Source organism: Manis javanica, chromosome 14, assembly GCF_040802235.1.
Source record: "Manis javanica isolate MJ-LG chromosome 14, MJ_LKY, whole genome shotgun sequence".
Taxonomy (NCBI): domain Eukaryota; kingdom Metazoa; phylum Chordata; class Mammalia; order Pholidota; family Manidae; genus Manis; species Manis javanica.
In genome coordinates, this window is record NC_133169.1 from 86,671,592 (window position 1) to 86,685,683 (window position 14,092).

The 14,092-nt window shown below is 49.6% G+C and overlaps 1 protein-coding gene across 3 annotated transcripts in view; it reads left to right on the top strand.

Moving 5' to 3' along the window:
* PSD2 (pleckstrin and Sec7 domain containing 2) overlaps positions 1-14,092 on the top strand; it is a 50,790-nt gene that overhangs the window by 26,545 nt on the left and 10,153 nt on the right. For 2 of the 3 annotated variants that reach the window (XM_037016349.2, XM_037016348.2), the window contains exons 5-7: positions 356-436; positions 3,991-4,103; positions 4,823-4,881. In XM_037016349.2, the coding sequence (XP_036872244.2) occupies positions 356-436; positions 3,991-4,103; positions 4,823-4,881 (253 nt within the window). Of the gene's footprint in view, positions 1-355; positions 437-3,990; positions 4,104-4,822; positions 4,884-14,092 lie in introns of all 3 variants that reach the window. The other variant, XM_037016345.2, reaches the window with a different exon arrangement.

Here is a 14,092-nt window from a genome sequence, read left to right on the forward strand (position 1 = left end):
GCTCTCTGGCTCTGGCCACACGGCCCCGCCGGTAGATCCTGGACACATGGCAGTGTCCTCTGTTGCCCGCAGTGGGCTCACTTGGGGACAGTGCATCCTCTCGCCCCATCGTTCTTTCACCTGGCTGGCTCTTACTCCCTGGTAGGTGCTGGCTGAGGCTTCGCCTCCTCTGGGCAGCTTTCCTGAGCCCTCCACCCAAAGTTGAGCTGTCAGAGCCAGATTGGCCAGCAGGGAGAGGCAGCTGGGGGCTGGCAGGTTGGAGGTTGGGGGATCGGGGTGGCCAGGGCCCACTGCCCACGTACCCCCTTTGTTTGCTGTGCCCTGCTTCTAATGGATGCCCATGCCCTCCTGGCAGCAATGAGTTCTGCAGGCTGGTGGCCGGGGAGTACCTCAGCTTCTTCGACTTCTCGGGCCTGACCCTGGACCGAGCGCTCAGGTCAGTGGGGCCGGGCCAGGGCAGGGCCCACAGGGGGTGCAGGTCAGACATGGGTTCTTGTACCAGCTCCATCATAAATTTGCTGTGCAACCTCGACGAATCTCTTGACCCCTCTGGGGAGGCTGTGGGGAAGGGACACAGAGTAGCAGCAGTCCAGTGACTCAGCTAGTTACAGCTGTGTGGTGGGCGCTGAGGGTGTGAAGGTGGGAATGTGGTCTGTGCTAAACTGACCCTTGAGAGGAGAAGGGGCAGAGGGCTGGCCTGTTCGGAGCACTTCCAGGCTGCGGGGTGCTAGAGGTCCTAACGCACCCTGCTGAGCTTCCCCTAGCAACGCCCTGAAAGGTGCGCCTTAGCATTCCATTTACCAGTGAAGACATGCGCCAGCTGGGTAAAATGACTTCCCCAGAGGGGTTGGGGCTCAGGTCCTACTGGGTTTGGCTACGGGAGGCAGCCCTCAGGAGACCTCAGGAAGCAGGGGGCTGGAACGGAATGCAGCTCGGGATCCACAGGCCCTGGTGATGGGGGGCCAGCAGGGGGACACCAGGCAAGCCCCTGGGGAGGGCCTGCGGTCTCTGAGCTAAGGCATGGGTGGTCCGTGTACGTTAGATCTTCTTGTCATGTCCCACGTGTCACCTATACCTTTAAAAATGTATTCCCATTCTTTTTTCTCTGCTTCTGCTGGGATATCTTCCCATTGATTCGCTTCCAGTTCACTTAGTGTTTTTCTGTGTCTAATGCCCTTAAACCCATTCATTGAGTTTTTACTTACTATTGTTGTGTTTTTCAGTTTTAGAGTCTTCATTTTATTAAAAATATTTTTAAGTAGATTTTAATTCTCTGGGGAAATTCCTCATCTCTTCACTTATTTTCTCCATCCTTCCCTCTCTTTTCTTGAGCATATTAGTCATAGTTATTTCACAGTCCTTCTCTGCTCACCTCAGTATCTATATCATCTGAGTTGTCTGTATGTTTCTATTGCCTCTTGAAAAAATAAGTTTTTTTATCATATGTCCTGTCTCTCTGCACACTTAGTAACCTTTTTATTAGATGCCTTACATTTTGCATAGGATTATAGAGGCTCTAGGTGATTATATGTTTCTCCAGGGGGGTTTACCTTGCCCTTTGCTAGACCGTTAGAGGAGGGTAAGGGGGCACCTGACCCAGCCAGGGCTGTGCTGAGGACAGGCTGCACCCACGTTTGGTAAGGCTCAGGCTCATGCCCAGGTTTCCACTGGGAGCCTCCCCTTTGGTGGCACCTGAATTCTAATTTTGTCTCAATGCTGTGAGACTGTCAAAAAGCCTCCAAAGCCTTCTAGTTCTGAGAGGCTTTCTGCTTAGCTTTGTAGTGTCCCGCCCCTCGCCTCTCCAGAATGTGCCATATGTCTCAGGGGGAAAACTGCCCGGGTGCTTACAGCCCCTCAAGACCCCTGGTCTGTCCCTTCCGCTCCGTGAAGCCACCAATGTTGTACCTCTCCTGTGCCCATAAGCATCAGCGTCCCCAGGGAAGGGCGGCTACAGGCCAGCCCACCTCGCCTCAGCTGTCTTTTCTCCAGAATCTCAGCCCTTTTGGCTATTTTGTGCCAGTGGGTCTCTGATAGGTGCAGAGAGCTGCCTTCTGTCTGGCTGTTCTCGGGGCCAGCGTTGGTCCCCTGCAAGCTGCTCTGTCTGGAGCTGAGTCTGAAGTTTGCCTTAGAATGAGGAAGATTGGTTGGGAAGGTGTTTGGTGGGTCAGCTCATGGTCAGAGGCATGGGTGCTGGTCTGGAGGACCTTGTAAGCCAGACCAATAGGTTGAGGCTTGACTGCACAGGTCCTAGGGAGCCACAGAAGGTGCTGTGTGTAAAGCAGTGTTTTGGGAGGCAGTGCTGGCAGCAGCTGTTGGGGGCCTTTGATCCAGAGGTGTGCAGGCTTCTGAAGAGGGCCTGGTGGGAGAGGTGAGGTCTGAGGTTGGGCAGTGGGGCTGGAGGAAAGGTTGGTGTGCGAGAGATTGCCCAGAAGATGGAGCAGACAGGCTGGTGGTGCCAAGATGCAGGGGAGAGCGTGGACAGTGGTGAGGCCGACCTGGGGGCAGCCTGAGAGCTTGGTGGCAGTGTGCGGGTTGGGGTTTGGGGTGGACCCCTGGGGAGGGCGTGTTTGGGTGAGGGAGTAGGAGCTGGGATGGATGGCTCATAGGTGGGACAGGCCAAGGCTAGGATGGACAGTGGGATTCAGCAAGTCCCAGTGGAGTGTGGGGAGGAGCAGAAGGGGCCAGATGGGGAGTGAGGTGGGGAAGAGAACGGGAGCTGGGAGCAGGGGGAGGAGGACAACTAGAGGCAGGCAGTGTTCTGTGCAGCCGCTCATTGACTGGGGCTAAACTGGAGGGTGGTCTGCAGTTTTGGGTGCCTTGGCCAGCCTCGGGGGCTGAGGGCTGGCCACGATGGGGCTCATGGGTCCCAGGGTGCCTTAGGAGCAGCATGAGGGAGGATAAAGCAAAGTGGGCATCACAGAAGCTTAAGATCCACAGCAAAATCAGGAACAAGCTCGTCTCATGAACCTAGCGGCCCAAACGGTGTCAGCTTGCAGTGAAGGGGTGTGCTAGGCCCCATCTCCCAGCTCTCCTGGTTTGGGGATCAGCTGCAGGGCCCTGAGAGCCGTGGACCTTTGAATTGGGCCTTGAGACGGATCCAGAGCTGCCCAGCCAAGGGGGGGCAGGCCTTTCAGGCAGCGCCCAGCCTGCTCAGAGGCAGCAGCAGGGAAAATGCTGCCTTGCTAGGGTGTGCAGTGGTGTGGGGTGTGAGGTTAGCGGGGCAGGAGGGCAGTGGGGTCGTCGGGAGGACCAGGACATGAGGAGCGGGGACATTACTCTGAGGACTCTGGGGAGCCAGTGACGGGTTTGAATCGGGAGGAGTCTTGACTGCATGTGTGTCTGGAAGGACCACCCAGTGTGTGCAGGGAGGATGTGCTGGGGAGCTGCTGGGATGTGCCTGTCTGGAGGCTGTTTCGGGTGTCCTGGGCGTGCACCTGTTGAGGGCAGATGAGGAGGAGGGATGGAGCTCAGAGGTGAAGAGCACGTCGTGGGGACTCGGTGACAGCTCAGACACGGCCCGGGGGAGTACGAGGGAGGCTGGGGTTAGGCCTGGGCTCAGTGGGTGGTGCATCAAGAGAGGAGCAGGGATAGCTGAGGAAAAGCAGCTTCAGGGCAGCTGTGGACCTGCTGGGCCCAGCTGTGGAGGGGGGAGTGTGCAGTCACCATTTGCCCCAAAGATGAACTGATGGTGGCCTTGAGGTGCTCATCTGTCTTTGTTCTTCACAACCTGTCCCCTGCCTACTCCCAGAAGGGCCCTGGAGGGCAGTGAGGGCTGAAACTCCAAAGCCTGCCAGACCCCCTGGTTTCTGCACTCCGGAAGCTGCCCTGGAGGCCAGGGGGTCTCCCTTGGCCCAGATCTGGGGTGCTGGAGCCTGAGCCCCCTCTGGCAGGTGTGGGTAATATACATGGGGTGGGCTCCTACCCTGTATGAGGATCCAGACTGACTCATGGACTCTAGGAGGCACTCAGCATCCTTGAATTGCTCTCCAGAACCTTCCTCAAGGCCTTTCCGCTGATGGGGGAGACGCAGGAGCGGGAGCGGGTCCTTACCCACTTCTCCCACCGGTACTGCCAGTGCAACCCTGACGACAGCACTTCGGAAGGTATGGCTGTCTGCCCTCCTCCGCCTGGCCCACTGAGCCCCTCTCAGCCGGGCCCTGGCTGCCTGCGACCCCTGGTCTGCCCGCCGCTCTGTCCTGCTCAATGAACATTGAGTGAAAGAACAGATGCATGAATGGGCTGTGCCCGCTGGGCAGGGGGCCTCCCAGATGCCTGGCCCACGGTCGTTCTCGGTGTCTGAAGGTCTCCCGTCCCACATCAGGCCTTTGGGTCTTCATTCTCCCTGCCTCAGTGCTCGTTCTTGGGGTGGCGGGAGGCCTGGTATGAAGGTCTGGGTTAGCCCTGGTAGGGTCAGGATTTGCCCTACGGATGGCCCGGAGTCCCAGGAACTGGGACTAGGCTGGTTATCGGTGGAGACACAGACATGGCAGGGACATAGCCTGGGACCCAGAGCCATTCCTGGGCCTGAGGTTCCAGGTGAGTTCGGTCACAGGAGGTGTGAGTCTGGGCGAGAACAGGCCCAGGGTGTTCGGGTCCCCTCTGAGGGACAGGCTGGCCCTGACAAGGGGCAGGAAAGGGGCTCCAGGGCTACAGTGGGCAGGCAGGGGGCTTCATGCAGGCCCTGGGTCCTGAGGTGTGTTTGGGAGGTGGCTGGCCTCTTGCTATCTCCAGGCCTCCAGACTGGCTCTGTTAGGAGACAGGTGGGTGGCTGGGGCTGGGAAAGAGCTGGTCCTCACCTATGGTGCCGCCATCTCTGATTTAGATGGGATCCACACGCTCACCTGTGCCCTGATGCTGCTCAACACAGACCTGCACGGACATGTGAGTTGGGGGAGTCCAGGAGGGGACGGGTCCTCTCACCGACTCATCCTGAGTTGTCCAAGCGCTGTCCCTTCCTCTAGCCCTCTTCCCGAGACCTCCTGCTTGACAGCAATGTTTCTCTAAGCAGACCTGGGAGCTGGGCAGCTTGGCTTCTGGACTTGGTCTGTCCTAGTGTATCCCTCTGAGAGCTGCCTGGGTCCCCACCCTCAAGCCAGGCAGTAAGAACAGCTGAGTGGGGACTTAGGAAGTGCTGAATACAGTGTGGGCCCCTAGCGTGTCCATGCCACACATGACTAAAAGGTCTTGTGCTCTTCCCACGCCTCGTCCCCCAGGCCTGAGTGCAGCCCATTGAAGTGCCACACCCCAGGCAGCCCCTACCTGTTGTTCCCATAGCCCCCACCCCCCACTGGCGCACAGTGAAAGGCCAGGTGGGTTCCCCACGCTGTGAGGCTGCACCCCTTCAGGAACATGGGCCATCTTGGTGCTGCCTGCAGCTCACTGACTCCTTCTTGTTTCCTCTATCTGCTCCGGGATCCCCTCTTTGGGCTCTCCGCCCTCCCTCAGGTGGTAAGTGTAGCCGGTGGTGTGCATGCCCTGTGAGCCTAGCCCCCCATCTCCATGTTCCCCTTCTGTGTCCCCCGTCACCCCGTCTGGCTCCACCAATCCCTACCCCATCACTGCTCAGCCAGGGGTGGTCAGAGCCCTTGGGTTGGGGATATTTCAGTGACTAATGGGGACAGCACACCAGCATGTCTGGCCCTGGAGTTGACCGGGGACGTCTGGGGCACACCGGATGGAAGAGAGAGCTGGGCCAGGCCCGACTTCAGGTCCTACCCTTGCCTCCCTGTGGTAGCTCTGTGACTCAGGGCAAGACACTTGCCTTCTCTGGGTTGCTGGCTCTGTGTCTGTGAGCTGGGAATGATTTTTCCCTCCCCAGTGTCCTGGGGAAAACCCTGGGACTTAATAGATACACCACCAGGTGTCAGAGTCTGGCACCTCATAAGGATTTTATTATGAATAATATCATGTAAGAATCACAACAGTGCTCATTGATAATATTACTGTCTGAGTGAAGGAGAGCCTGGGAGCCTAGCCTGAAGATTCCTGGAGGGTCAAGAATGTGAAGGCCACAGCCTGACGGCAGCCTGAGTGGCCGTGGGCACACTGGGCACCTGGCCTGGGAGGCGGAGAGCCTTGGTGACCTCGGCACAAAGAGTAGTCACGTGATGACTCTGGTTCTATGTGCCTGGCCCGGCAGCCTGAGTGGGGAATGGGAGAGAAAACACGTGCATTTCAGGGGAACGCCACCAGAGCTAACGTGCACGGACGGGTAATGTTCCCCGAGAGCGCCCACTCTGTTTACAGAGAGCGGGTGTCGCCAGCGCACCTTAAAAGGAGCACTAAATGCAGACCCATCTCCCCACCTTCACCCATGCCTGCGCTGGAGGGCAATCTCAGGACCCGGTCACTGCTGGCCCCTCCCCAAGGTGAAGTCCTGCAGTGGCCACTGTTCGGTGAACTCCAGGTGGACAATACCCCCAAGCTTGGGGGGCCCCAGCTGCTCACATCCCCACATTAATGCCCACAACTGAAGAGAACACGGGCATCTTCTTAGATCAGAAGTGGGCAGGGCAGGATTGTTCATACTTGCAGCCAACGGACACTGAAGATCCCTTCTTGCTCTCTCTGTTTTTTTCTGAATTGACCCTCTTTCTCTCTTGAGGCATTATCACGAATGACCCGACAGCTGTGGGGCTCGGGGCCAGTTACTGACCTCACCATATCGGGGTCCTCGGTGTCAAGCTTCTGTGAGGCTTAGTGACACCGCTTGTTTGGCCCAGGGCCTGGTTGTGGCAGTTGCTGTGAGCTCCCATGTCCCCTGCTTTGTGCTTTTTCCCCTCTCTTCTTCCTCCCTTCTCTCTGCTGCTCTTCAGAGACAGTGCCTGCGGGAATGTAGGGGCCTCAGGAGTGTGAGGCCTGCTAGGCCCCCCAGAAACAGCTGTGGTCAGGAGGAAGACAGTGAAGGGGCTGGCAGGGGGAAGGCAGGTCGTGCCCGTCAGATTGCCCCAGCCTGGTGGAGGAATCAGGAAGGCTGTGGAGTGGCGTTTGGACTCTAGGGGCTGGGCGCCTTCTGTGTTCCATGGGCAAGAAGGAAAGGGAACCCTTGCCTCACGGTGTCTGCTTTCTGGTTAGAGGAGGTGGACAGTAACAGGCAGACAAGCGATCAGATAGCGAGAGGTCTGTGAAGGCAGTGAACAGGTGAGTGGTGGCGGCAGGCGGGGGTCAGGGAAGGAAGAGGCGCGGGTGGGACAGAGCCCGGGAGGGTCAGCAGGAGGCGGCTACAGAAAGATCAGGGGCGAGGTATTCCAGGCAGAGGCTGGTTCCCACCTTCTGGCTATTGTGAATAATGCTGCTGTCAACACTGGTGTGTAAGTTCTTCTTTGAACACCTGTTTTCGTTTCTTTTGAGTACAGACCTAGGAATGGATTGCTGGGTCACATGGTCATTTTGCATTTAACATTTGGGGAAACTGCAAAACTGTTTCCATCATGGCTATTGCTTGAGTCTGGGTGGGAAAGGACAGTGTTTGGCCCGCAGGGTGGTGCGTGTGGACAGATGAGGAAGACCAGCTGAGGGACTTGCTGATGGGGTGGCCGGTGAGAGGAGTTAGGATGGCCTCAGCATCTGATGGGTGAGAAATGTGTGTGTGTGTGTGTGTGTGTGTGTGTAGGACAGGTAAGTGGGACTCGAGTCCCAATATGACATGTCAGCTTTGAAATGTCTATTAGACATGAACATGGGGATGCCAAGGAGATGGTGGGACAAACAAACCTGGGACACAAGGGAGAGACGAGACGAGGTGAGGTGGTACCTGTCGTCCTGATGGAATTAAAGCCACGGGCCTGGCTGAGTGTCTTTGGGAGAGGCAGGCTGGTGGCCTGCTCCTGGCACCCAGAGGCCAAGCAGAGTGCCAGCAGAGATGGTGAGGAAGCCAGGGATACAGGAGGACTACCAGGAGCACACTACGTTCAGAAGCGAAGAGAAGAAAGTGTTTCAAGGAGAAGGGAATGGCCAACTGTCTAAAAGGCCACCATGGGGTCAAGTAAGATGACAACATAAAAGTGACCATTGGGGTTGGAATGGCCATTGGTGGGTCATTGTCATTGGATGGCTAAGGTCACTGGAGAAATTTACAAAAGCACTTTAGGTGGAGTGGAGAGGACAAATGCCAGGCTGGAGTAGGTGGAGGTGAAGGTGGGAGGTGAGGAAGTGGAGGCGGTGGACAGCTCTTTTGAGATCCTTGGCTTTGAGCTTGACCCTGGAATGAGCTATGCTGGAGGAGCCTTGGTGGGACTGTTTTAAAATAGGACCAGGCCACGTGTGCGTGCCAGTCGGATCTGCCAAGCAGGCAAGGAGGAACTGGTGATGCAGGAGAGGGAAGGGAACCAGAAACTTCTCTGAGATGAGCAGTAGGGCTGGTGGGAGTCAGGAAAGCTCACTTCCCATGACAGGGTGAGCTGGGAGGGAAGGATGTCAGAGGATGGCGATTTTAACCTCCAAACAAGAGAGACGGCAGCTTGGGTTAGAATTGGAGACGGAGACAGGGAGAGAAAAATCCAAATAGTATTTTGGATGTACGGTCACTAGCACTGGGCAATGCAGTGGGCGTGGGGTGAAGGGGAGAGCCATTAAGGATGAGGCCAGTTGAGAGGGGAGGAGGTGGGTGGGAGAAGCCGCTCCGTGAGTGTCCAAGCTGGAACAAAGATGAATTGTTTTTCAGGAACAGCTTAATTTCTCTCAAAACTTGGGTTGTTTGAAGAGTGTGGCGGGAGTGTGGGGAGGCGGGTTGGGGCTGGAAGACGGAGGACTTGAGGGACACATGCAGGGCTTGGGATGCCATCCTGAAGGCTGTGCCAGGCCTGCCCATTTTCGGATGGTGACCAAGCCCCATACAAGAACTTAAAGGAAGTACCAAGTATCACCCGGGGTGAGTCTAGATTTGCCAATAGTGACAAGGGTTTCCCTGCCTTTACGACTTTTGATGGGCCCCTTCCCTGGCCCTGAAGGACAACATCTACTTTCTTTCTGCTTGGCCTGTTTCTGTCTGCTTCTGGGGGAGCCTTAAAGACGGGCTGGGATTGTTCCGACTCCAGGGCTGCTCAGCTGGTCGTGCCAGGTTTGTGGAGAAGGCCCGGCTTCTGTGGGTCAGATGCAGTGACCAGGCTTCACTCTCTGAGTGTTGGCCTGGGCAGTGCACCAACCCCCATCCAGGCCCTGCTCTGGGAGGGAGATGGGCTTGGGGAGGGGCTGGCCTCAGGGTAACTCTTCCTGCCAGGAGACAGAGGCTGTAAGAAGGTTTGAGGGTCAAGGGCAGGCTGGGAGGCCCTGCGGATCCAGGAAGGAAGGGAGGAGCTAGGAACTTGGAGGTCCCAAGTCATGCACGTCCATTTGGCCTTGGGATGTCCCAAGTACATGTCTTTTTTGCCTAGTAGTAGTAGTAGTTGTTGTTGTATTTCAAAGCAGGTAACTTACCCAGTATGATTTCACTTCTTTCCAATTTGTTGAGTCTTACTTTTCCATTCAGAGAGAGATCAGTTTTAGTGGATGTTTCACGTGGTCCTGAAAAGATGTGTTAGTTGTAATGTTCTAGTGTTGATAAGGTCAAGTGTCATAAAAATCTGGTATGTCCTTACTGATTTTTTTATTGTGGTAAAATACAAAATGTAACATAAAACGTAACATAAAATTTTCCCTCCTGAAGCGTAGAGTTCAATGGAGTTGAGTGCATTCACGTGGTGCGCACCTATGACTGTTCTCCAGTTCCAGAACTTTTTCATCATCCCAAAAGAAACCTTGTACCCATCAGCAGTCATTCCCTATTCTCTCCCCACTCCAGTCCCTGGCAACCACCAATTTGCTTTTTTTCTCTGTGGGTTTGCCTATTCTGGGTATTTAATGTACATAGAATCATACAATATATGACCTTTTGTGTCTGAATTCTTTCGCTTAGCATAATGTTTTCAAGGTTCGTCCAGTTTAAGGCATGTGTCAATGTGTCATTCCTTTTAATGGCTGAATAATATTTCATCACATGGATATTCCACATTTGTTTATTCATTCATCTGTTGATGGATATCTGGGTTGTTTCCAACTTCTAGATGTTGTAAATAGTGCTACTATAAACATCTGTGTACAAGTTTTTGTTTGAACACCTGTTTCTATTTCCTAGAAGTAGACTAGCTGCATCATATGGTAATTCCATGTTTAACATTATGAGGAACTGTGAAAATGTTTTCCATAGTGGCTGAACTATTTAAAACTCCTACTAGCAGTGTATGAGACTTCAATTTCCCCACATCCTCACTGGCACTTCTTTTTTTTTTAAATGATAGTTGTCCTAAGGGGTATGAAGTAGTATCTTATTTTTGTTTTGATCTAAATTTCCCTAATGAGTAATGGTGTTGAGCATCTTTTCATGTGCTTGCTAGACATTTGCGTATCTTCTTTGGATAAATGTCTATTCAAGTACTTTGCCCATTTTTTCTGAATTTTATAAGTTTTATTTTAAAGACTGTGGCAAAACACTCATAAAATACACCATCTTAAGAATTCTTAAGTGTATACTTTAATAGTATTGTCTATTTACATTGTTGTACAACCAATTTCCAGAACTTTTTAATTTTCTGAAATGGAAACTCAATACCCATTAAATAACCCATTTCCCTCTCCCACCCTTGGCAGCCACCATTCTACTTTCTGTCTCAGTGAATTTGACTGCTCTAGACACCTGTTATAACTGGAATCATGCAGAATTAGAATTTTTGTGACTGACTTATGTCACTCAGCATAATGTCCTGAAGGTTTATCTGTATTGTGTCAGAATTCCCTTCCTTTTAAGGCTGAGTAATATTCCATTGTATGTAAAGTCTACATTTTGTTTATCTTTTCATCTGCTGGTGGACACTTGGGTTGCTTCCCCCTTTTGTTTATTGTGAATAATGCTGCTGTGAACATGGGTGTGCAAATATTTCTTTGAGACTCTGCTTTCAATTCTTTTGGGTATATACCCAGGAGTGGTACTGCTGGATCAATGTTATTTTTCACTTTTTGAAGAGTATCCATGCTGTTTCCCCTTCTGGCTGCACCATTTTACATTGCTACCAGCAGTGCACAAGGTTTCCAACTTCTCCACATCTTCACCAACACTTGTTATTTTCTGTTTTTTTTTTCATAGTGGCCATCCTAAGGGCTGTGAAGTTATATCTCATTGTGGTTTTGATTTGCATTTCCTTAATGATAAGTGATGCTGAGCATCTTTCCATATGCTTATTGATCATATGTATATCTTCTTAGGAGAAATATCTACTTACATCCTTAGCTCATTTTTAAGTTGGGTTGTTTGTGTTTTTGTTGTTGAGTTGTAAGAGTTTTTTGATGGTATTGTAAATAGAATTGTTTTCTTGGTTTCTTTTTTTGATTGTTCATTACTAATACATAGAAATATAATTGACTTTTGTGTGTTGATCTTGTATCCTGAAACTTTGCTGAACCTATTAGCTCTAAAAGGTTTTTTGTGTGTACGTGTGGACTTAGGATTTTCTATATATAAGATCATGCCATCTGTGAATAGAGGTAGTTTTACTTCTTCCTTTCTAATTTAAATGCCTTTTATTTCTTTTCTTGCCTAATTACTCTGGCTAGAATTTCCAGTACAATATTGAATAGGAATGGGGAAAATGGGGATCTTTGCCTTTTCCCATTCTTAGGGGGAAAGTTTTCAGTCTTTCACCATTGAATATGATGTTAGTTGTGAGTTTTTCATAGATGTTTATCATTTTGAGGAAGGTTTCTGCTATTTCTAGTTTGTTGAGTGTTTTTTTTCTTTTTTCATGAAAGGATTCTTGAATTTTGTCAAATGCTTTTTCTGCATCAATTGAGATGATCATGTGTTGTTTTTCCTTCATTCTATTAATGTGGTGTATTACGTTGATAGACTTGTATATGGAGCCACCCTTGCATTCCTGGGATACATTCCAGTTGGCCACAATATATAATCCTTTTAATATGTTGCTGGATTCTGCTTACTAGTGTTTTGTTGGGGGATTTTGTATTTATATTCATAAGGGATATTGCTCTATAATTTTCTTGTGATGTCTTTGTGTGGTTTTGGTATCAAGGTAATGCTGACTCATAGACTGAGTTAGGAAGTGTTCCATCTTCAACTTTTGGAGAAGAGTTTGAGAAGTATTGGAGTTAATTTTCCTTTAAATGTTGGGTAAAGTTCACTAATAAAGCCATTTGGTCTTGGACTTTTCTTTTGTGAGGTTTTTGATTACTGATGCAATCTATTTACTTACAGGACTATTTAGATTTTCTATTTCTGCTTGAGCCAGTTTCAATAGTTTGTGTATTCCCAGGAATTTGTCCATTTCATCTAGGTTACCTAATTTGTTGACATTTATTAATTTTTAATGAGTTAATTATTTAGTGCTCTTGTTCTTCCTGTTACAGAGAGAACAGTGTTAACATCTCCAAGATTGTGAATATGTCTTTCTTCTTCTGGTTCTGTCAATTTTTGCCTTATATTTTTCTAGACTATGTTATTAGGTGCATATCAATTTAGGATGCTTATATCTTATGGTAGATTGGCCCTTTTGTCATTATGAAATGTCTCTATCTCTAGGAAGGCTTCTTGCCTTCAAGTCTATTTTGTCAGATATTAGTGTGCAATACTGGAATTCTTTTGTTAGTGTTTGTTGTATATCTTTTTCCATCTTTTGCTTCTAAGATTTCTGTTCTTTTAAGAGGTATCTCATGTATCATATACTTAAAAAATCAAGTCTGATAATCTTTGCCATTTAATCTGACCATTTAATGAATTACTAATATATTTGATTTAAACATAGTTGGTTACTATATGTTTTCTCTTTGACTCATCTGTTCTGTGTTCCTTTTTTTCTCCTTTCTTGATGACTTTTGGATTATTTAAGCTTTTCCTAGAATTCTATTTCTCCCTGACAGCTTGTTAGTTGTGCATTCTTTTAGAGTTCTTTTTATAGTTTGCAATATGCTTCCCTGACTTATTAAAAGTACTTTTTCCACATTCTGGCCAATGAAATATCCTTAACACTTTAACTCCATTTATTGCCCTCTCAATTTATATACTACTGCTACCATCCTTTTAACTATTATATCTCTCTACACATTTCTTCCCCACAAAACTTTGATATCATTGCTTTACATAATCCATATTCATTTAGACTTAGCCACCTTTTCTGTTGCCCTTCACTCTTTTCTGCCTTTCCATGTTTCCTTCTGGGATAATTTTCCTTCTGTCTGAAGAACTTCCTTTAGTATATACTTCCTTATTTCAACTTTTTTTGTTGAAGTATGACTGGGGTGCTTCCCAGGCCCCCCTGTAGGTCCTGAACTCCAGGTTTTGTTCTCCAGTCCTATTGGCCACTCAGTGGCTCAGCCTTTTGGCCCCTGCTCGTGAGTTGGCAAGTGCTTCAAGAAAGAAAGCTGCTCTTTGTTGGGCTCATCTCTCCATTCTTCCTTCTTTGCAGGATCTTTATCCTTGAAGTCCTCACTGCTTTTCTATTTCTCCAGTGCCTTCACACAGGTGTTTTATTAATATTTTTACCAGTGAGTGTTTTTGCTCCCAAAGTTCATCTGCAACAAGATAGTCATCATTACTAGGATTGGAATCTTGTCTCATCATTTTTTAATTGAATTATCATTGTTATGCAATCTTATATTGGTTTCAAATATACAACACAGAGGTTCAACAGTAACCCATATTATTAAATCCTTACCCCCTCTAGTGTGGTTACTATCTGTCAACATAGAAAGGTGTTACAGAATCACTGACTATGTTCTCCATGCTGTACTACTATCTCCATGACCAACTTATATTATGATTCAGAATTTTTGTGCCTCTTTATCCCCCTCACCACCCTTACCCATCTCAGCCCCTCCCCCATGGTAACCACTAGTCACTTCTCAGTGTCTGTGAGAATACTGCTGTTTTGTTCATTCTGTTTTGCTTTGTTTTTATATTCCATAAATAAGCGAAATCATATGGTATTTGTCTTTCTCCACTTGGCTTTTTCCACCAAGCATAGTAACCTCTAGATCCATCCATGTTGTTGCAAATGGTAGGATTTATTTTCTTTTTATGGCTGAATAATATTCCATTGCGGATATGTAC